The 22,836-nt window shown below is 44.7% G+C and overlaps 4 protein-coding genes across 10 annotated transcripts in view; all 4 read left to right on the top strand.

Annotated features, from left to right (window-relative positions):
* The window catches only part of LOC122623194, a 33,428-nt gene extending 28,288 nt beyond the window's left edge, over window positions 1–5,140 (top strand). For all 6 annotated transcript variants that reach the window (XM_043802199.1, XM_043802197.1, XM_043802195.1 and 3 more), the window contains 3 exons: window positions 1–656; window positions 1,015–3,040; window positions 3,348–5,140. In XM_043802199.1, coding sequence (XP_043658134.1) covers window positions 1–656; window positions 1,015–3,040; window positions 3,348–4,187 — 3,522 coding nt within the window. In that variant the 3' untranslated portion in view covers window positions 4,188–5,140. The remainder of the gene's footprint in view (window positions 657–1,014; window positions 3,041–3,347) is intronic.
* A 281-nt stretch (window positions 5,141–5,421) lies between these two features.
* Window positions 5,422–11,598, top strand: LOC122623486 (regulator of G-protein signaling 7). The gene is made up of 7 exons (XM_043802681.1): window positions 5,422–6,793; window positions 7,034–7,281; window positions 7,336–7,519; window positions 7,625–7,911; window positions 7,975–8,088; window positions 8,167–8,292; window positions 8,354–11,598. The coding sequence occupies exons 1-7, from the start codon at window positions 6,149–6,151 to the stop codon at window positions 8,679–8,681; spliced, it is 1,932 nt and encodes a 643-aa protein (XP_043658616.1). The 5' UTR covers window positions 5,422–6,148; the 3' UTR covers window positions 8,682–11,598.
* A 2,484-nt stretch (window positions 11,599–14,082) lies between these two features.
* On the top strand, window positions 14,083–14,617 carry LOC122624424. The gene has a single exon (XM_043803956.1). It carries the CDS (start codon window positions 14,521–14,523, stop codon window positions 14,611–14,613), a length of 93 nt encoding a protein of 30 aa, XP_043659891.1. The 5' UTR covers window positions 14,083–14,520; the 3' UTR covers window positions 14,614–14,617.
* Window positions 14,618–14,869: 252 nt separating this feature from the next.
* LOC122624422 lies at window positions 14,870–22,827 on the top strand. Of its 2 annotated transcripts, none has more exons than XM_043803955.1 (3): window positions 14,870–15,001; window positions 21,459–21,867; window positions 21,928–22,827. In XM_043803955.1, exons 2-3 carry the CDS (start codon window positions 21,460–21,462, stop codon window positions 22,132–22,134), a joined length of 615 nt encoding a protein of 204 aa, XP_043659890.1. In that variant the 5' UTR covers window positions 14,870–15,001; window position 21,459; the 3' UTR covers window positions 22,135–22,827. The 2 variants fall into 2 exon arrangements, with proteins under 2 accessions (XP_043659890.1, XP_043659889.1); XM_043803954.1 differs by lacking the exon at window positions 14,870–15,001 and adding an exon at window positions 20,213–20,580.
* The last annotated feature ends 9 nt before the right edge of the window (window positions 22,828–22,836 follow it).

The following is a 22,836-nucleotide window of genomic DNA, read 5'->3' on the forward strand; positions in this document are numbered from 1 at the left end:
ATGGCATCGTTAACCTTGCACTTGATAGTGATAGCTCTGCTGGCGTCGACTGCGCTGTCAACGGCGGCGACACCAACAACAACCACAGCAGCCACAGCAGCAACTGCGACAGCGGCAGCGACGCGACAGCGCGGCCGAGGCGCTGCCGTCTTCCAGGGGGCGGTGGGCGTGGCGGTATCCACCACCAGCACAGAGGCGCCAACGCTGAGGGCGCCACGCCAGCGTCGTCCGCCCACGACGCAGTCGATCGATTTGACGGTGACGGTGACCCCGATTCGCAGTCGCGGCCGCAGTGGCAGCGCAGCGACGCCTCTGCCGCCGCTCGCAGCACCAAGAACAAGCACAACAACTACAACAAGCGGTAGGCCATTGCAGCGGCGGCGCAGCACAACAACAGCAGCAGCATCCACATCCACATCAACTGCAGCTCCTGCCTCAGCGGGAAGATCGTCGAGGGATCGGGGGAGTGTGCGGGGTGCCAGACAACCGCGTGATACCCCGGATTTAAGTGGCGATTCGAGTATTCGACGCAGTTGGCAGTTCGCGCCGCCCACCGCCAGTCCCTACCACGCCCACACGCCCACTTCCAGTGACAGCGCCAGCGCCAGCTCCAGCTCCACTTCCAGCACCACTTCCAGTCGAGGCGCACTGAAAACGTGAGTGATACCCTACACTAAAAAGGCTGGGGATGATAGGTTTGGAATAGTTGGTTGGTTTCGATGAAGATATTCAAAGATAAAAGATTATATTGCAAATAAGAACAATAATCTAAAAAACAATACTTTTGATAGTTAAATAGTTAAATGCGAGTTTAGAGTATTAATTTTTCGTATAATTGCGCGGTACTTTAAGCGTCGGTTCGCCGATGCCCTGCATCATTGTGGTCTTTGCCTTTTGAGATCTTTGGCAGGCGCCTGCCCATTTTGGGTGCCGCCTTTTGATTTATGTGCCACGGCACAGATGTGTGATATTCCCGATCCCTGACTGCGATTCCCAATCCGATTTCGTTGACAGGCCCCGAATGATTCAGCGCCTGGTGGCCGGTCACATCCACAATGCCCAGGGGCACTCCACCTACGAGGTGTCGGCGGTGAGTGCCAACAGCTCCTTCTCCAGTTTCGGTCCTTCCACGACGGCAAGGACCAGTACCTCTACTTCCACAACAACCACGACAACCACGACGACGAAGAAAACTCCATTGAGGAGCAAGGCGAGCAGCAGCTACCGACTGGCCAAGCCCTCGAGCAGGCCGAGATTAACCAGCACGGTAGCCACCACGAGATTCAGCCATCCGCCGAGCATCTCGAGATCCACAACTCCGCTGCCACCGCCCACATCCAACACCCCGAATCCCTACAAGGAACGGGAATCCGACGATGATGAGGCTCTGCTCAATGAACCCGACGACTTCGACAACTGGGACAACGGCATCCTGCGGCTGAGCGCTGGATCCGGCAAGGAAGCCGATGCTCCGGCCAAGAAGCCGGCCAAGGAGGACCAGAAGAAGACGCTGGCGGATCAGGTGAGGGATGGCAAGTACGGGCTGATCGAAAAGGAGCTCTTCCGTCGCATTCCCAAGCGACCGGGAGTGCTGAGCTATGCCCGCAACTCGGAGGTGCCGCTGGACAACGAACGGAACTACGGTGGACTGAACGAGGAGGATATCTGGCTGGCCGAGGATCACCTGCTGGTGATCAAGGGTGGCTCCCTCAACGAGGAGGCGGAGGACAATCAGCACGGCCCGTGGCCGGCCATCGATGACTACGATGCGCCCGGGAGACAGATCAAGTTGCCAGCAAATCCGGCGGTGCCGCCTCCATTTCCCGTGCAGCTCGAACCGAACGGGCCGCTGCAGCTTATCCGAGATAATCAACTCGAGATCCTCCGTCCGGCGGCTGGCAATGCAACGCTATCCGCTAAGGGAGCCAACCACCAGGGCCACCAAGGCGCCGCCGCTGAAAATCTCGCATCGCATCCTGTTGCCCGGACGGGAGCGATTGCAGCATCTCCGGCAGCTAAGTCCGCGGATGCCGCCGGTCCGGATACCGGCCCGGCCTACGTCTATCCGGCGCCCTATGCCCCCTGGCTGCTCTACCCCTCTAACGACACGGTGGCGTCCAAGGGCCTGCTGAGGACGCCGCCGCTCCTGGGACCCTGGCTGATCAACGGCCTGAATGGCAACGGTTCGCTGGTCGGCGATTCCCCACTTCCAGCCAATGTCAGCGATTTCGACGAGGACGATCCCTCGCTGTACTATCCACCAGCCTATACGTTTGTGTACAGGAGCAACTACACGAATCCCGTGCCACCAGGACCGCTGGTGCCGGGCATAGTCCTACCCCCGCCACCGGATCACTTCAGCCGCCTGGAGGGCAGTGGCTCGACGAGAAGGCCTCCGACCACGACCAGCAGCACGACGAGTAGTACGAGCAGCAGTACGACGACCACGACCACGAGCACCACCACTACCACTTCCAGGCCTCCAGTGCACTTGCCCGCCATCCGAACGTCGTATAAGCCCAAGTACAATGGCATCACCTACCTGCCACCGCCGCCCAGGCACAGCTCACCCAAATACGTGGAAAGGGTACCCGTGCCGGTGGCCGTGCCCATTCCGATCTATCCAGTCAACTACACACCGCGACCCCAGCTGGTCTTCGTTCCAAGCTCCACGGAGGCCTCGCGCCAGGAGCAGTCACTCGATCCGCCGCTCTCCAAGTCCAATCCCATCTACTACGAGTACTTCGAGGCCAAGCGGCAACCGGGATCAATTAAGAGCAATGCCATCGATGACTTTCTGGCCACCAAACCGCCCAAGCGGCACCATCACAGCAACAATCTCCACCAGCGTGAGCATCTGCAGCACTACAAGGCGTCGCCAAGTCCCGCCAACGATGTGGCCCCCGAGGTGGTCAACATCACGCCCAAGCCCAGGAACGCCCAGCTGCAGCTCCATGCGGAGTACGAGGCGTCACTGGGCCAGCTGCTCCGGAGCAACCTCATCTCGCCAACAGGAGGAGCCAATGCGGGGCGATTCCAGGTGAGTCAATGATTGCAACCAAGGGAAATCATTATATTAAATGATATTTATTCAATTAAAGTAATAGTTATATTCATTTGCTTAATCAATTAACTAACAAAACAATCGCAACGACTAGTAAAGCGCCATCTATGGACTGTCTCAAAAAGCTTTTGACAGTCGAATTAAAATGCTGCATAGTTTCAGGCTGCGCTTATATGGCGATGTGTTTGAAAGTTAAATGTTAAGCTTAAACTATGTTTGCTTGTTTACATCTAAAGAACCTACAATTTTGTGAATTTAATATAATATTATTGAATACTTGCAGGCCCCCGACTTCGACAAGCAGCCCTTCCTGCCCATGGTGAACTACAGTGCGGATGAGCACGACCAGAACGCCTTCAAGGCGATAGTTTACCAGCCCCCTGGCCAGCGACAGCGTCATTTGCGCGTGGGCAAACAGCAGCTCCAGCTGGATCCCAATCTGGATGCCACCCAGCCGGACTCCTACCTGCCGGGTCGCCACTTCCGCGTGGGCAAACAGCACCAGCAGCAGCCGATCTACGAGCCGCAGATCTACAGCACGCCTATTCCGCAGTTTGTAGAGGATCCACAGCAGCTGAGGCCCCCATCTCCTGTCCAGGCCAATCCCCTGCAGTTCTGGCAGCGACCTCCGCCGCAGTTCAAGCGGGTGCGTCCGAGCAGCAAACAGGGACATCTTGCCCATTCCCATCCGCACTCACACTATCCGCCGTACTATGTGCCCGGATACCCAAGTGCCCCATCAGCGGAGCCCCTATACCGCCTGGTGCCCGTGGCCCAGCACAAGCACTGGAGGAACAAGCAGCCGCAGGCTCAGCAGGTGCAGCAGGTGCAATCGCAGCCGATCCAGGTGCAGGCCCAGAACCAGGGCTATCCCGATCGGAGCGTGAATATCGGCCACAGTCTCGCCGGCGACATCCTGGTCAACTACAACACGAACAACCAGTTCAATCCGCAGGCGGAACTGGTGCCCCAGGCCCAGTTGGCGGCCCCGCCTCCTCCACTCTCCTATCAGGCCCAAAGTGGCCAGCCCTTGTGGTCCGAGCGGGAACGGGAACGGAATCGGGACAGGGAGCGATCGGTGAGGCAGTCAAGGGAACAGCAGCAGCAGCAGCAGCAGCAGTAATAGTATACGTACTTATCATAATCTGAGTAATCATGTCGATAATGATGGTTCTATGTCATTGATAAGCGTAGTGTCAAAATGTGATCTATACGGAGGCCAATCCGAATCCGCATCCGAATCCGCTATTTTGCTATTGAATCCCAGCCTAGACGATACGAAGTGGAAAGCCGACCACTTTTAAATAGAGAAATGATAATCTTAATTTTGTTTATAGCATTTCTTAAGGCCTTTGGATTCCGTAGACCCAAATCTTTTAATATGGTCTCACTTTTGTTCTTTCAACATTTCCATACTTTCCACTTTATATTTTGCTGTTATGAAATTGAAATTTTCCCCCGATTAACCGAATAAGTCCATTAATCCACGTTCTTCGCCACCACTAACAAGTAGTTACGTTATGTAGAGCTGGTCATATAAGAGATAAACCCCGATTTGGTCCTGCTGCTCACCTCTATACATACATACATATATCGCCAATCGCTGGCAGAGTTAATATATATTTATACCACATTTAAGTACCTACATACATATATCCCTATGCGGTAAATATATACATACGAGTATATTCGAAAACCTATGTAAATAATAAACGAGTGTAGGCGCTACGGACACCACTTAGTCTTAGGGGCAGTAAATTACTTTAATGCATTATCGATATTGATAGAAACGAAGGATCCTTCGTTTAGCCGTAGCTATATGTTTTATCCTGCACACACACACTATATGTATTATTTTTTTCTATTTATTGTAATCTGTTTTTGAATGTTTTCCAAAATCATTGCAAAACTTTGTATAAAAGCCATAACAACTAAGGTCACTATAAGTTAAAATCACGCTATGCAACTAATGAACACACTATGCGTTAATTACACATTTAGTTTGTATACCATACATAAAAAATATATACATCTTTTTTTTTTGATAAATGTAAACGAATAAAATAATTTGTAGACGAAAATTCTTATTATCGAAATAAAGCAAATTGAAAATACCGATTGTTTTGTTTTCGAAGGACTTTTGAAATCGATGATTTGCAATATCTTGATGAATACTCACCCATTGCCTTCAAAGTTAAGGACATGCATTTATCGATAACATAACGGGCTTTGGTCGTCGATAAACAACAGCTGGCTGGATGTAAACAACGGTATTGGCGCAGGCGCAGGACGAAGAGAGAGCGGAAGAGCGGGTCGAGAGAGAGTTTCTGGGGTAGGAAGGACGAAAAATCGATGAAGGACTATCAGCAGGAAGCTCTAAGGAGCCGATTGACTTTGGGCCGTAAAATGATTACGGGCTAAAAGCTAAAAAACACTTCGCGCGAGAGAGAGAGAGAGAGAGAGCGAGAGCGTGAGGGAGAGAGCGAGCGAGAGTGAGAGAGGGCAAAAGGAGCAACAGCGACAGCAAGCGAAAACTTGGAAAAAATCGCTGCTAAAAATAAAACGAAAATTAAATTTAAAAATTCTGAAAATCAACAAAATTCGAAATTATACCAGGAAAGCTGCTGGAGCACTGTACTAAACAAGCCATCGCCTTGTGTGCGTGTGTGTGGGTGTGTGTGTGTGTGTGCCATAACTCCAGTGAATTTCAAGCATACAGGAAAAAAGGAAACGGAAGAACGGAAGCAGTAAAACTGAAGTGAAAATCAAGGAGGAGCCAGAGGTGGAAAAAGCTTCGGAAAATGGCATTAGAAAAGGCAAAATGACATCTAAAAGTTAAATAAAATCTATTTAAGCCATCCTCCAATTGATTCACACACACACACACACACACAAATCCACACACACACACACGCACACAGGAGAGCTGGGCAAAAACGCCACCCACTTTGGTGAAAGGAGCAGCAGTGGGAACAGCACCACCTATCGACGAGCAGCCGGCACCCACGCCCCTCTGCGTCCAGCGTTTAAAAATAGCCACAGCTCTGGAAACCAAATATCCCTGGAGCGCAGCCGTTCGAGAAAATGGTAACGATGAACTCGGAGGCGGACAAAACACAAGCCACCAATGCCAGCAGCACCGCGGCGCCGGCCAAGACGGACTGCTCCAGCAGCAACAGCAGCGATCCGCTGGCGGTGGCCATTCCGGAGCCACAGACCGCCACCACCGCCGTCGGAGGAGCAGGAGGAGGCACTCCATCGCCAACACCGCTGCCCAATGGCAGTAACAATGGCTGTGGGTCACCAGCAGCGGTCTCGCCAGCAGCCACAGCAACAGGAACAGGAGCCACAGCAGGCACAGCATCGGCACCCCAGCCGAACCCAGCCACCAATCCAACCACTGCACCCACATCCACGCCCACGCCCACACCCACCGTTGCAGGTGCCAAGACGGCAGCCGCCACCACCACATCCTCCTCCTCGGCCACATCCTCGTCGACGGCGGCGGCGGGCAGCAAGCAGAGCGGCACCAGCGGCGGTCTGCTGACCGTCAGCGGGAACCACCATCACCACCACCACGCCCACCCACAGCAGTCGGCGGCGGCGGGCCAGTCGGCCGCCCAGCCGCCCCAGCCGCCCACCGCTTCCGCCCTGGCGGTTCCATCGGCGTCGCACCATCAGCGCGGCGGGAAGAACGAGGACGCACCCAATATCCTAGTGTACAAGAAGGTAATGCACTTAGTCAACTAAAAATAAAAATTTATAAGTTGTTATTTAAATACTTAAATGCATACATATGTGATAACCTTTCATTGCTACCTTGAACAATGTCTTGCAAACTTGTATTTGCTGGATAATTGCATTTCACTTTTAGAATGGTTCATTATCTTTATTATGCACATGCCAGCTTATTGATTCGCAGTCAGTTTTGCCGCTAATTGGCGCTAATTAAATCGATTCCATTCCCAGATGGAGGCCATCATCGAGAAGATGCAGGCGGAGTCGACGGGCGTGGCCGTGCGCACGGTGAAGGCGTTCATGAGCAAGGTGCCATCGGTGTTCACAGGCGCGGATCTGGTGGCCTGGATCCTCAAGAACTTCGACGTGGAGGACGTGACGGAGGCCCTGCACTTTGCCCACCTGCTCAGCTCACATGGCTACATATTCCCCATCGACGATCACGCGCTGACCGTCAAAAACGACGGCACCTTCTACAGGTGAGTGGTGGCCACTCTCAGTATCTTTCAGATATGTAAGCAACTCTCGCACAGATTCCAGACGCCCTACTTTTGGCCCTCGAATTGCTGGGAGCCCGAGAATACGGACTATGCCGTCTACCTTTGCAAGCGCACCATGCAGAACAAGACGCGACTCGAGTTGGCCGACTACGAGGCCGAGAATCTGGCCAAGCTGCAGAAGATGTTCTCCAGGAAGTGGGAGTTTATATTCATGCAGGTCAGACTCTTACCCAAATATGTATCCAAAAGTATTTCAAATATAAAAAATACTTTTTATAATATGCATGTTTAATTTGGCATGATTTTTATATGATTTTCCCAGGCCGAATCGCAGAGCAAAGTGGCCAAGAAGCGGGACAAGCTGGAGCGGAAGGTGCTGGACTCGCAGGAGCGGGCCTTCTGGGATGTCCATCGGCCCATGCCCGGCTGCGTCAACACCACCGAGATTGACATTAAGAAGGCCTATAGACGCGGTGGCTCCAGCCACGGAACCGGATCCGCCGGCGCCTCCCTGGCCAAGAATCCCGTCGAGCAGCTGACGCGGATCATCGCGCTGCGCAAACAGAAGCTCGAGCGTCGCACAATCAAAGTGTCAAAGGCGGCCGAGGCGTAAGAAATGCATTTGTGCATAAGTAACTAATTGAATAATTTAATATTATTATTTTTCCGCAGTTTGGTTGCCTACTACGATCAGTACAATGAGTTCGATTACTTTATAACCTCGCCCGAGCTGCCGAATCCCTGGCAAACAGACAGCACCGAGATGTGGGATACGGAGAAGAATAGGTAAGCCCCATTGTTAAAGTTTAAGTTAACAATAAATAATTCGTTTAATTTGCTAATAATTACCTTTGAATACAACAGCAAAGAAGTTCCTGTGCGGCGCGTGAAGCGCTGGGCATTCAGTTTGCGCGAGTTACTGAACGATGCCATTGGACGCGAGCAGTTCACCAAGTTCTTGGAGAAGGAGTACAGCGGCGAGAACCTGAAGTGAGTGCCTCCCACAATCGTTGCTAATATGTCCATCTACCATCTCCTTGACTTCCCACAGATTCTGGGAATCGGTGCAGGAGATGAAGGCGCTGCCGCAATCGGAGATCAAGGAGGCGATCCAGAAGATCTGGCAGGAGTTCCTGGCCCCAGAGGCCCCGTGTCCGGTGAACGTGGACTCCAAGTCGGTGGAGCTGGCCCGCGAGGCGGTCAACTCGCCGAGTGGCCCCAACCGGTGGTGCTTCGACGTGGCCGCCTCGCATGTGTATCACCTGATGAAGAGCGACTCGTACTCCAGGTATCTGCGATCCGACATGTACAAGGATTACCTCAACTGCTCGCGCAAGAAGATCAAGTCCATACCGAATCTGTTCGGGGTGAAACGTTGAGATACGCTGCGGGGATTCCCCGTCATCGCCGTGGGCTAGGAGGTCCTTGCGCAGGGGAATTACCAGATGAACTAGGTACTCACCTCGGTACTCACCTCGGTACTCACTCGGTACTCACCTCGGTACTCATTCGTTGTTACTCATTTAATTAATCTGCCACTGTGTCGCGTGTTCTCTCGATTTTGAAGTATTTTTTATGTGATTGTTTGTTGATCGATTATGCGTTACCTCAAAGTGCCCCAAGAAAAAACCATAGTAGCCATCTCAATCTGTAGCTATCTCCCTCTAAATCAGACGAAAAGCAAAAACACCACTTACTATGCAAATATGAAACTGCCAAAGGCTTGATTAAGAACAAATAGTAATCGAATACTGGAGGTTTTTCTGAAATCAATGGATATTTTAAAACAATTACCTGCTGCGGTCGAAATGATAGGAAATGGGAACTATGTAGTTCCCCCACCGAAAAACAAAGTCCCTTGGAATTATTTCACAGCAATATATTAAACATAATGATTCCATAATCGGAGATTTCGAAATTTGTATTAACCTACTGATTGGAGCCACTCAATAGTTGTTTTCAAATCTCTAGCGATTCTCAGTTAAGCCATCCGAAATGTACTTATTTTAATAACCGAATACGGAAAGTTGAAGACGAAAGACAACACCAACAACCGCCGAGACCTTATTCTCATACTCATAATATACAAGCGAATACGAATTATTAACTATTAACCGAAATGCAAAGCGATCGTAATCGAAGACACCAAGAAAATATGATGAAAAACTATAGAGAAACCACTAGTAAATGTCAAACTGTAACCAAAAAACACCAAAGATACGAAAATGCAAAAAACGACCCGATTCTAAGAGGTACTTATACTTGTATTCAAACTAAGAGAATTAGCTTAATTAATAGGACGGCAAGGCGGAAATCTTACGTAAATTGAAATTTAAAAAACCCCCACTCATGCCAGACAGCTTTTGTCAGCATGCGATGCCATAGCATTCAGCTTTTCTGCCGGTCAAATTTTAAATAGCTTTTGACACGATCCACGATCCCCCATCCATCGGAGAAATGTAAGAAAAATCTAATTGTTGGCTTAAGTTCCTTTATCACCTTGATTAGGTGTCTCTTTTCATCACTCCTCTCTCTCACGCTCTCTCTCTCTCTCTCCCACACACACACACCCGCACCGTTACCTGCATACCCATACACACCCACTCACATATCGTTAAGGCGCCAGAAAAATAAGAAATATAATAGCTAAGATTTTAATCATAATATTTTTTTGCCGCTCACTGTGCGTGTCTGTGTGTGTTTGACAAACAGAGAGGGAGAGAGAAGGTATAATGTTTTTGTTTTTAGTGAATGTTTAGAATTAATTATGTTAATAATAGACATTAAAGTAGTAGCAGCAAGTGGGAGGTTGGAAACGAGAGTGCGAGAGCCAAGTTCGGTTGGGCGAGTGGGCAGTGAAGTAGGATAGATAGGGTCAAAGGTGTGATAGCTTATAGGAAGTTAGATCAAAAAACAAAAATACAAGTGAGCTTTACAAACAAATAAAGGGGCTAAACAACTAGGGAGACTTGGTAGCCCCAACGAACTTGGTTCTCCCAGTAGAATCTCTCCCAACATATAATTTGGATTGGACAAACGGGGTAAGACTCGAAACTATTACACGTACAGCTGCGGCCAAAACAATAGCAGCATCCTTTAATACCTACTACCAAGTCTAAAAAGCAATCAGCAGTAGTTTGGTTTCATATAATTTTTTAATAGTTTTTGATGGATAGAACCAAATAAATGTTTTCTTATTTACTTTAGGAAGATCTTTATTTGAGGCTTTATATATTAAGTATTATTTAATTGATTTACATTATATAATGCTGCTCTTATTTTGACCGCAACTGTATGAAAGTGGACGCAGCTATATATTAATGTGGAACATCAAACTGATCCTCGGATCTTTCGGAATAGCAATTAGACTTAGGTAAACTAAGGAACTTGAAACTTGGAACTATATATATACACATGTAATTTGCACACACACTCATGCACTCATGCTGCCTACTTTTGGGCCAAAAAAATAAAAGGATTAGCAAAGGATATAAAAGTCAGAGGCGTATTATGTGTATGTACGAGTACTTAATTAGGATCGCATTGTGTGCATCTAATTGTAACTGTAATTGTAATTGTAAATGGTGTCTACAAATTAACAAGCAAATAATAACTTCAACTATACAATATAAAGTATACAGAATTCAGTAAAATTAAAGATAAACGAAAACGGAATAACTATAAACTACGATATATACCATATATCTCGATGTGCGTCTGTGTGTTGGTAGTGAAAAATTTAAATCGATTTCAAAATAGCCAAAGCTAAGACAAGAAAATAACTGGGAAAACCCCCTCCTCCACTCACACACAAATTTTCCTTTGGCTTTCCACTGTTATCGTTTGCCAGATTATATATTATTACATATATATATATATAGGAACTGTTGGCCAACTGTTTTCCCCCTTTTACTGTTCCAACGCCCCCACCTAATGAAAATAACCATTAAATGTAGCGGAAACTATAAAAACTCTAAACAAAATCGATGGAAAACTAAGTGGTTAGAAAGGGAAATTGGTCCCTTAACTCGGAGAAAACTAATTAAATCAAATAATCAAAAAATATTCGATATATGTACGTGTACACAACAACAACAGCAAAACAACTTTTTAGGTTTAGCCAGCAGGAAAAAATTCAAAAAAAAAAAAACACTACAAACAACATAAAAGAAATCAATAAATATTAAAGAAACTAAAACAAGCAAGAAAAACTACAAGAAAAACACAACAAATGGCCGCGTTTATTGTAAATTGTTCAGCAAGAAAAACAAAACTGAAGTAAATAAATAAAGCGCAATTTAAGCAACAAAACCCAAAGTATAAAATAAATGAATTTCATTGTGACTCAAAACTAACACAAACTTTAGCAAGCAAAAGTGCGTTTTAATTGTGATTAGGGGCTTAGTTAATTTTAATTAAGAACTAATTTATATATTTTGTTTACGTTAATCAAAATATATTTTAAATTCAAATATTTCTATAAAAAATTCATTCCAACTCTAGAACTCCACTTTATTATTTTATAGAAATTAATCCCCACGTAATTTTCCATGTAGGAATTCTACACGAGTACTCGTAGTTATAAAAGTAGGTGGTTCTGTTGGAAATGGGGAAAAGCCCCAAATTGAAATCAGAGTTTCCGTTGGCTTATGGCTATGCCGAACCCAAATCAAATGGCGATAGCGACACCACCCACAACCTACTCAGACTGTCAAGCGTTTACCTTTGTTTATTCACTTTTTATTTATATTTTTTATTATTACCCGCGAGGTCTCGAGATAAGCCTAAGCAACAACGACTTCCCGTCCCGCAATAAAGCTCTGCTGCCCCCTTATCAATTTGTCTCCCGGAACACGAGTATCAGTATGAGTTTGAGTATGAGTCTCAAGCTGGAGCCGAATGTGGCCAAGTTTTATCCGGTGGATGCGACTTATCTAATTTGCTTTGGCAAGGCTTTTGGCCGAGATACAGATACTTGCGAATGGCAGTGAAGTTGAGATGCAGGAAAAGATACTCAGATACAGATACATTTACAGCAAAATGCGACGTGACCGGCATTTTGCACAAGTTTTTCCCAAAGACGATGCTACAGGGAAATGTTAAAGGGGGGAGGGGAGTGGGGATTTTTTAGAGAGCAGTCCGATCACGTTTTCGCTATAAAACCTTAAATGGGACTTAGCCGCTCTAAGCCCCGTTCTCTCTGGAAATCCATATATCTGCGTACCTGAAAAAAGAGTGATCATCTCGAGTCATTGCACTGCTGCCCATGTGTTCATCGAACTATCCTATCCAATGGGCACATATGATATAATCTAGTGGGGATAACGGTACCCGGTGTTTCGTATCCAGGCGAATCGTGCCTATTCGACGCCTCATTCGGGGCATTGATAATCCATTGACCCACATTTATATTAAAATTAAATACATACTCGTACAATACAATACAACACAAAACAATATTCGGATGACGCAATCGGGGTTTATTGAACACCATTTTGACGGATCAAAAAATTAGTCTGATAAGGCAAAAAGGTAATGTACAGTCAAGCTTGCTTCAGGGTGTTTTTACTACTACTTGTTTTAACGCAATATTGCAAATCAAACCCTAAAGATTTAAATCCTGCTCTATCTCTATCATAAACGAACTATTTTTAAATGAAACTACTGCTAAACAAACACGTGTAGAAAACGCAGAATGACATGCAAAATGATTTCTTTATCGTATAGTTTTTATGACATTTTTTTGCGTCTTCATAATCTTTGTTATCTGCTGTATAAGAAATATTTTCAAAAAATCTGTGATCTCTTCTGAGATCTTAGTGAATTCCCGAAAATACCACCTCCCCCCCTGCAGAGATCCAAAAGTCAAGGCTCACGATTAAGGTAAGCCCCATAAACATTTCTGAGAGCCAACTATCCAAAAAGACACAAATAAATAGCAATATGTTAAGTGAAGATTTCACCACTTGCCAGGCCAAGAATGTGCGAATAAAGATAAAGATAAAGGAGCAGGAAGATAAGAGTGCAGAAGACTCCACACAGAAGACAGATGGCAGGAGACAGGAGACAGAAGAGGGTTCTTCCCTTATCAGTGCTCTTGTGTGTGCGTGTGCAGATCGTTAAGCTGTGACAACAACAACAAGCGTTGGCCCATCGCCGCCTCAATGTGTCTCATTGGCAATCAGATAACGGCATCTCTTATCACCAGGCTCACGAGAATGAGCATGAGCGAGCTGGCAGCCGCAGAGAGAGAGAAAAAGAGAGAGCCAGAGCGAAGACTGTCTTCGGCGCGCGTCACGATTCACACATCAGAGGAGAGAGCCAAACTAGTTTTACGAATGCTTCTGGAGATGCTGGGGTGAGTATTCAATTTAATCAGGAGTATATGAATCATATATGTTCTTGAGAAGTATCTAGCAGCAATCCTTACATTTTACATTTATTTGCCAACTTTAACTACAAGCATCCCAGAAAATGCATAACAAATGCACAACATGGCAACTGATTATTAATTTACAAGTAATCCAAGCTTTGCTATTGTAATTGTTATCAAATTACATCATAACTCGAATCAAAGTTTATAATTTATATTAATACTAAGCGATTCTTTTCGTATTTACATTGATAACTAATATTCTTTCTGACCAGTCGCAGCATCTCTGGTGCGATGATCGGAGAGCGGAAAGCGTAGAGTGGAGAGCATCTTCCCGAGCGAGAACAGACGCCTCCACCTCTGCCGACGTCGGCAGCGGAAAGCGCAGCGCTGGCAGCGACGTTTCGGACCTGCCAGTCGCTTCTCAGCATTCTTCGCCTCTGGTTCGAAATTCTCAGGCCGATCAGAAAGGCAAAGCATAAAGACCCTACCTACCGAATAAAGACCGAGCAACAGGGGAGGCGGTGGCCAGCAGCGAACAGAAGACGGAAAAACAGAAAATAACAAAAATCCATTTCTATATACCCAACATTGACATCGCCATCGAGATCGAGAATCCACATCGAGATCGAGATCGAGATGTGTATATGAACGCAGTTCCTGCTCGTAGACCGGTCGTCCGTAGAAGCATCGTTGTGTTCCACAGTTCCAAAGTTCAGTGAGTGGGCCAAAGAAGAATCGAGGGTGGAGAATCCGAATCCGAAACCAAAACCGAAAAGCTAAAATCTAAATCCAAAATCTGAATCCTGCGCGGAGAAGAGAGAATCGATCCAAGATTTGTTGTAATGGTGCACAGGCGCTGGATTTTCTGTGAGAGCGGCGAGGATCCAAACTTGAGGAAGGAGCACTACGAGTACACCCAAAGCCAGCACCGATAATTCCAATCTCCGATCCAAGTGCAAATTCCCCCTTAAAGAAGTCCATTCAACTTGCTGCAACTTGGTGTGCCAACGATCTCATTTGCAACCGCAAAATAATCACAAACATAACAAAACAAAACAAAAATAAATTTAAAAACAAAAAAAATCAACCACGAAAAAAACAATTGAAACGCGTGCATAATTGCTAATATAAAACAAAAGAGGAAAAACAGAATTTCAGTGCTTTTTGTTTGTATATTTTTTTATTGTTTGGCTTTTTGTGCACCTCCAATGTGAGGAAGAGAATTCAATCGAAGAATTGCAAACACGAAGCGAGGGAAAGAGTGCGTGAGATAGAGAGCAGAAGGAGAGAGGAACATCCACGGCGGCCAAAAAGCATTTTCGAGTGAGTACACTGAGAAAAATACCCATCTACATATATACTACTAAAGCTTCAGTTATGCTGGTACAAAGTAAGATAACATTGCAACTGGCTGCAATACATTGTGCTCATAAAACGATCTTGTACATGAATACGCACTTAGGAATATCAAAGCGTTATGTAAAGTAAAAAGGTTTTGTAGATACGTTCGATGTTCTCCTTGAAAATCCCAATTTCCATCAGTATTAAGCATTCTACGAAGTAGAATGCCACAGGGTCAATCATAGGTTTCCGAAGGAGCTTTTCCATGTGGGTCGCTTTTCCCGAGTGTACCAAATGCCGACAAACATGTTTACCCCAAGTAACCCCCCAAAAACCCCCCATTTCTAAGGCTATAAATAAAGTGCACAAAGTGGGAAAAGCCAAAGGAGCGAAAGGGATGGCACACAGCTGGTGTGCATATTCGTATGGCTCATCTTTTCTTCTTTTTTTTTCTCTTTGCGGGCCATGCAATTGGCGAAATAAAAAAAGTTTTGAGCTATCGCTCCGCTTGGAAAACAGGTGTTTTCAGTTTCAATGCTTATCAGCAGCCACATAGAACAAAGCCATTTATTTTGAAATCCGCTCGCGAAAAAAGTAAACAATGTGTTTCCACACTTCGAAATGTTTTTGTTTCACAAAAAAGCGGAGAAGCGAGAAGAATCGTCAAGAGCAGCAGCGGATAAATACAATTTATTGATAGCGGGCAAAAAGAATTAAATGTTTTCATCATTAGTTTCTATATATAGTATCGTTGTACACACATATAGCCACTTCTTGCGCAGTCCAGCATGTGAAAAAAATGTAGAAAACAAAAAAAAACAATAAAAGAAGAACTTGTAGAACGAGACGAGGCACTTTTATTCCTATATATTTGTGTATGTACGATGGCCACCAATTATTGTCAAAAACTTGACTACGTGACCAAACAGGAAATAGAGAAGCACAGAGCGAGCTGAACAAGTGGAGGAATCTTTTTCGGCTTTTCTGTGGCAGCTTTCACTTCCACGGGGGTCCCCCCGCGCCCCCCGTTTAGGTTTCCCTCCCCCACCCCCCATTTAGTCAATCAAAAAGCATCGAGCAACAAATTCTGCCCCATTCACAATTAAGCGACACTCGGCGATCTGATCAATTAATACATTATTTAATGCCTCTCCATGGCATCGATTCATTTGCTTTTGCTTCATGTAAAGCACTTAAAGATACAGATGCACACATGACCACAGCCGAGGTTAGGCTAATAGATAAGCATGTGTTCATTGCAAAACGCTTTTATAAAGATTTTCCCCAGAGTTTACCAATTTCAGAATAGGATTTCTTTGCTGTAGTGGTATTGCAACTATTTTGAATAAAGTTTGAGCTTCATTGGAGTAGAGTTGACTTATCACTGAGTCATATCTATTGTATAGATTCCCAATTAGTTGCCCTCTGCTGTGCTGCGTCTGGTGTATCCGATTCAGGCTCCCTTGCAAAGTGGGCCAGACGATTCCCAAGAATTTGTTGCCTCGCTTTTTTGTGGGCGTCAGTTTCGTCAGGTTTTTCTTTTCTTTTTCATTTTCTGCTTTAGTTTTATGATTTTCTTGTCGCGGCAATTAAGGAAATTGTTGTGCTATGCTATGCCATGTTGTGTCTGTTTGTGCCATATAGATTGCCACACATCGGATAATGGTGAGGGAGGTCGGGAATATCGCCCAAGGAATTTTAATTAAATTGTGCATTGTTCTGAGCCACAAACGCAACTTCTATTATCAAACTTTAGTCTTTCTTGGCGGTTCCATAACGTTTCAAAGCGCTTAGAGAATGGGAAAAATGGCAAAAATGCCTGGTGGTTAAAAAGTATCATTAAAAAGCTGTCATTCTCAGGATTAGTATCTTTTCAATTACTTAAGCTGCTGAACGGGTGATTGAATATTGGCTGAGGCATTTTAATGTCACCTTCAAGGCTCAAAATATCTATGGCTGAAATTACATACTCTTCCATATAAACATGGTATGTGGCTGTGCCATGCACAATCAACATGATATCCGATGTAATCCGATGAAAATCTACCCCAATTAAGTGCATTCATTTTGCTTACAAACAACAGTATATCATTTTTCCCTAGCAACTAATGGGAAACAGTACATACGAGTATGTAGTACTATTACCACATCTATTATACATTTTGTGGCATTGTGGAGCTGCATTATCCGCCTTATCGGGAGTTGATAAGCCCCAGAAGATTCCAGGCAAACTGCAGATTTGCCAAATCTGTATATTCATACACACATACATGTACATTTCTATCTAGCTGGGCTGAATCATATGGTATATCGTATATATCGTATATATCGTATATGACGCATGTGCTCCAGAAAACAAATAGGGAAATTCACCCGTCTACTGGGAACCGTATACTTTTACGGCCTTGTTATTGTTATTGTGTCTAGGCTAATTCTTCGTAAATCTGGCAAACTGGAGAGCCCAGTATCGAAATAAATAAATCCGAAGGTCTTGGGAGTACAACTCTAAATGCGAATTTAGCGTTAAACCAAAGTGCAGCTCCCTCGAAAATCACTAAAGCCGAGTCATCAGAAATATGATACATATACTGCATACCACATATATAGAATATGGCATATGACATATGGAACTGATAAATGCTCTAGTGATCTCTGCACTTGGCTGATTTGTACTCCAATTGGGTTTCTGGGCCACTGCTGACGCTCGAATCGCGATCAAAGTCTCTCTTTTCAAAGTCAAGCTCAGCCGGTAATGTAATTCGCAATTGCCGGGTGTTTAACCTAAACTATATGCTATATGCTATATCGTATATCTGTTTTACCAGCCATTTAGCTTTTCTTTCGGCCTTTCCCTTGATTTGATTTTCCCAGTACTTGTGGGCGTCGCCGACGACAGCTAATTTGTATTTGAAGGCAATCATTTTGCTCTTTCCACTGCCAGTCAGCTGACATCGGGCACATGCAACCGGTAAAGATATTCGTCGTATATCCCATATCACACATACTTAAGGTCTGGAAATGTGATGTGCTTTTCCACATCTGGTCAATGACTCGATCCGATTTTCGACCCGTTGCTGATGCAATTTGTGAATGGAAGCATGCGAATTGTGTTCAAAATTTGGATTTCGTCACGTAGTACTACGCATATCATCCCTGCACCGGAAGTATATATGTAGATATAGAAGTATCTGGAAGATACGGAAATGCATAGGCTACGATTTGATCGTAAATCTTACAGTTTTGCAAATATGCTTATTGGCAAGACAAAGATGGGCCTTTGGATGATTATCGGGATGCATAAACTTACGGCAGATGAAATTCGCGGGAAATAATAACGGCAGACAAGGGAAAAGGTTAATGCGCCCCGATTCTTACGTAAATCGGTATCCGTGTCGGTGTCGGTGTCGTTGTCGGAGTCTTCCCAAATTGGGTCCTCACCCAGAAAGCAAACTTTATAAATTAACAGGCGCATTAAATCATTCAAATGAGGCAAACGAGTCGGAAAACGGGAATGAAAACGAGGACAATCAATGACAAACTCTTTGCAAGCAACCGGTTTGTATTTGAGTATATTTAAGCCGTTGCGCTGTCTTATCAGTGTGAACTGATAATGGCGCACCATCTGTGTATATCTATATATACATATATATATTTGCTCTTGTCATATGATGCATCTGTATCTGTATCTGTTTGTGTATCTGAGATCTATATGGACTGCAATTAAGAGTATCTATTGTGGCCGACGAGGTCCGCGCGTTTCATTCAGTAGACGCAGTTGGAATTACAATTGCAAATTTCCATTGTCTGATCGGCTGCGTCTTCGAGGTTTTCACATCTCCAAGTTCGCCGCATTCCCATTTGCAGAGATCTTAAGTATTTCAGCGGTAATCAAGACTTGTCGCCACGCTATCTGGTATCTGGTCTGGAATACATATACGAGTATGTCTGCTCCAGAGTTCAGACCACTTTCAGATAAAGTTCACCATATCAAAGGAGCGATGGCAGTTCTTGGCAACCGGTTTCTAGATAATGCCAGATGACAAGAACCTCATTAACTTGCCTGCTATCATTATTTTCTTGGCCAATTACCACCTCTCCACACCCATTTGCCAATTTTAATTTCCCCCACTGCAATTGACGAAAAATAAAAGAAAACTGATTTTTTCTGCTCAGCATTTCGTTCTTGAGTTGCATTTCTGTGATCGTGTGCTGCTACCCAGTGCAGTTTTCTGGGTATGCTGGCACTTTCTCACTTCTTTCACCGGAAAATGTACTACTCTAAGCTAAGATTGAATTATCTCTTATTACTCTCCACCACTGAAGTATGTGCAAGGTTTAGAAACTGCAACCATAAGGCGAAATAAGACCAGGGTGTGTCCAAAGTCCAGATATGAAAGTTTTGAAGCTCTCAGCTGACAGTATATCCACATCGATTATGCTATATGGCCACTTTTGCCGGACGTTTTTCCAGTCCGATTTCAACATTTGACCGGCCCAGATCGCCACGAATCGGTTTCAGCCCGACCAAGCTGGCTTTAATTTCCTTCTCCGTTCGTTTGTTTGTTATTTATTTTGTGCAAGTCAAGTCCAATGCTGGTGCTGGTGCTGATGCTAATGTGTTAATTGACAAACGCCTTGGTGCAAATACTATCTTATTATTGAGACAAATAAATATGCGTGTGAGAACGACAGGCAATCACGTGCAGGCACATCCCTTATCGTTCAAGTGAACTGCAAATCGCCTTTTGATAAGACCGATCTTCGATGCAGTACCATCCACCATAGTTTCACAAATCAAGTATACGCCGGGTGTGGCGATAATGCCATTTCATCTTCATTTTTCCGCCTTATCTCTCTGTGCGGTGTAAAAAAAAAAGCACAGCCATAAAGCGCTCCTCTCACAACACCATAAATAATATGCACATAAATTATAAACTTTATAAAGAAAAACAAAACACATATAAGTAGTTATAAATTAAACGTAAACAGGCGGTTTTTGTTTATCTAATGTTTTAATGCAAACGAGCGGCAAACGAATTAAATAGTATTAATTTCCACTTTTAGGAATATTTGCAATAGTCAGCGAATTCATTTTCAGTGTAGATAGAAACTCTCATTGAGAAATATTTTTGTATAATACGTTGAATCTTTATAAGCAAAGTGTTAAACACAATTAATACAACTAATCAGATAACGAGATGTTAATTTCTCGCGTTTTTATTGCCATGCATATTAGTTTTAAATAATAAACAGAAACTATATTCGTTGAATCGCATCTATGTGAAAATGAAAAACATCTTTCTTGGCTCAAAAAATCAATAAAAAATATTAGAACCTCGATGGCTGGAAACTGAAAGACTGCATCAACAATTCAACTCATGTGTCACACTCAAATCATTGAATAAATACGCTTACATCAACAATATAGAGACAGTAATAAATTAACCAATTGATATCAATAGAAAAACATAAAAAAAAGCAAAGTAGAGAGGAGTGAATAGAACGAATATCAAAATGCGCGCCGTATACGACTTGTTGCTGAGCAACGCCTTTGATCCCAGGTACGAATTGTATTCGCCATATCTATATATAATATAAATATATATATATATATAGAGAACAATCCCAATCAGAATCGCAGACATACACATGTGGGCTTGGAATATGATACATCTTGGCCGGTAATTGAATGCTAACCAATGTTAATTGGACTCTAAACGAGAAATGCTTAGCAAATATTTGATTTTCACCGTCTGCGCCTCAGTGACGCAGTTGATTTTATTGACAAAGATGGGGCGTTTATCAAATGTTTATTGTCTTATTAACCCAATGCGATATGCGCTAAATATTTGCCAAACAAATCGAAAACAGCAATTGGGCTGAAAAGTGTTCTTGGCTAAACAAAATTGAGAAATATCGGATCTCCTGCAATTCAGCTCCATTCACAGAGTAATAAAACCCCGTTACAGTCTGGCAATAAAACTATAAGTAATGATCCAGTTTTATTCGGATTAATTAATTGTCTAGTTCTAATCGGTTTTATTTCTCCCATACTGGCTGCAAATCGATTCAAATCTAATTATGTACTTTAAATATTTTGTACCTGTGTAATGCCTGTGTATGAATTCCTATAAAATTATGAAATTAGCTCAGATCTAATAGTATGCTGCATATAATGGCCCATTGTGTGGATAGCACAGCGATTACAGTTAGCGATCGGAACCGCTTCCACTGCAAAAATCTCATGGGTATTCATTGGGGATTAACAATTGAGAGCCAGCAATTAGCCGAAGTTCCCATCACATAAACATGAGGCGTCTGGGCTACACTGCGAGATTAAATGAATATCACATGTTATTAAAGTAATCTCAAATTGAATTAAAACCAATTCCCCCTTGTTTTTCCCCGTGTAATCCTGTATTTTTCTCCTACTCCCCAGAATGGTGCTCCAGAACCACAACACTGTGGTGGCCCGTTCCACCCTGACGCCGAACAGCAGCAGCCAGAACTTTGGCTCCCATCCGCTGGGACATCGCAGTGGATCGCCCAACGGCTCCGGATCCGGGCGTAGTCCTCTGAACGCCGGACCCAGCACCCAGCGCCCCATTGTGGACCTGCTGGTGGCCATGGTGGCCGTGCCGGTGCTGATCCTCTGCGCCCTGCAGCTGGAGAAGAATCTGCGGGACAACAGTGTGGAGTCGCGCTGGCTGGTCTTTGCCCTGGGCATCGGGATGCTGGTGATCAGCGTGATCATCTGCGGATATGTCACGCATCGCATGGGCGTCTGCATTTGGGCGGGACCCATCGACGAGGCGGGAAACCGGGCCACCAATGGATCCATGCCACATGTGAGTACTGGGCCGCAGGCTGATGTGTCAATTTATATGTGTGCCATATTTATATTCCAGATCAACTCCCAGAACGATGTGCTGCGCATTGTGGACTCACTGCCGCCAAGCTACGACAGTGTGGTGAAGTTCGAGCTGCCGCCTCCGGCCTACGACTGCCTGGTCATCGACATGGATCAGTCGAAGGACCTGGAGCCGCCACAGAGCGCCGCCAAGCCAGGAGCTGCAGGATCCAACTCCCCGCCCGGAACCACCCTGCACATCTAGGGAGCCACAGTGGAGCAGTGGAAGGAGGAGAGAGAATTAAGAGATTTTTTCCCAACTGGCAGCGCAACGGATTTCTGTACTTGACCCACTTAAAAACCACAGGCAAACATAGCTATAACTACGATTTCGATAAGTGGTATTCTGGAAACTCTGGTGTTTTTTTTAAACGAAATTCCCAGAGCATTAAGCTGAATACCGCCATATATCCGTATATCTATTATAATGTTTGGCTAACTGGTAGCTTGGCACAGCATTATGGCATTGTATTTACTTTGATTGTAAGCAGCTAGTATTTTAACTCGTAGAGCCGCCCATCAATAACGATATCGATTCCTTCGCATTGTACATAGAGTTCTCCGAAATCACACACAGCATCTAGTCCAAAGTTGTATATAGCCGAAAATGAAATAACTGAACCACACATGATGCGCCCATACAAGTTTTAAACACATACGAGTATATTGTATACACTTAATGAGAATGCCAGGGCTGGGCGGGAATCAAACTACAAAACTACTGGGTAGCAATTAGTTGTTAGTCTTAGCGTATCGCCTGTATATAACTATGTATATTTCAACTACAAATACTTTTATAGCCATATCGACAGCGATGTCGATTGCCAACAAATGTCGGAAAGCGTTCAGTGTTGCTTTCCAGAAATAAAGAATTCCTATTAAGTTTATTGAAATCCAAGCAAATTGT

The sequence above is a fragment of the Drosophila teissieri genome, chromosome X (assembly GCF_016746235.2).
Source record: "Drosophila teissieri strain GT53w chromosome X, Prin_Dtei_1.1, whole genome shotgun sequence".
Lineage (NCBI taxonomy): Eukaryota > Metazoa > Arthropoda > Insecta > Diptera > Drosophilidae > Drosophila > Drosophila teissieri.

Bases quoted from the DNA above. Each gene is read 5' to 3' on its own strand.
- LOC122623486 (XM_043802681.1), top strand. From the start codon at position 6,149: ATGGTAACGATGAACTCGGAGGCGGACAAAACACAAGCCACCAATGCC. The intron at 7,520-7,624 runs GTCAGACTCTTA...TGATTTTCCCAG, and splicing joins GGGAGTTTATATTCATGCAG to GCCGAATCGCAGAGCAAAGT. The intron at 8,089-8,166 runs GTAAGCCCCATT...TGAATACAACAG, and splicing joins TGGGATACGGAGAAGAATAG to CAAAGAAGTTCCTGTGCGGC.
- LOC122624424 (XM_043803956.1), top strand. From the start codon at position 14,521: ATGGTGCACAGGCGCTGGATTTTCTGTGAGAGCGGCGAGGATCCAAAC.
- LOC122624422 (XM_043803954.1), top strand. From the start codon at position 20,534: ATGCGCGCCGTATACGACTTGTTGCTGAGCAACGCCTTTGATCCCAG. The intron at 20,581-21,458 runs GTACGAATTGTA...CCTACTCCCCAG, and splicing joins AGCAACGCCTTTGATCCCAG to AATGGTGCTCCAGAACCACA. The intron at 21,868-21,927 runs GTGAGTACTGGG...TTTATATTCCAG, and splicing joins CCAATGGATCCATGCCACAT to ATCAACTCCCAGAACGATGT.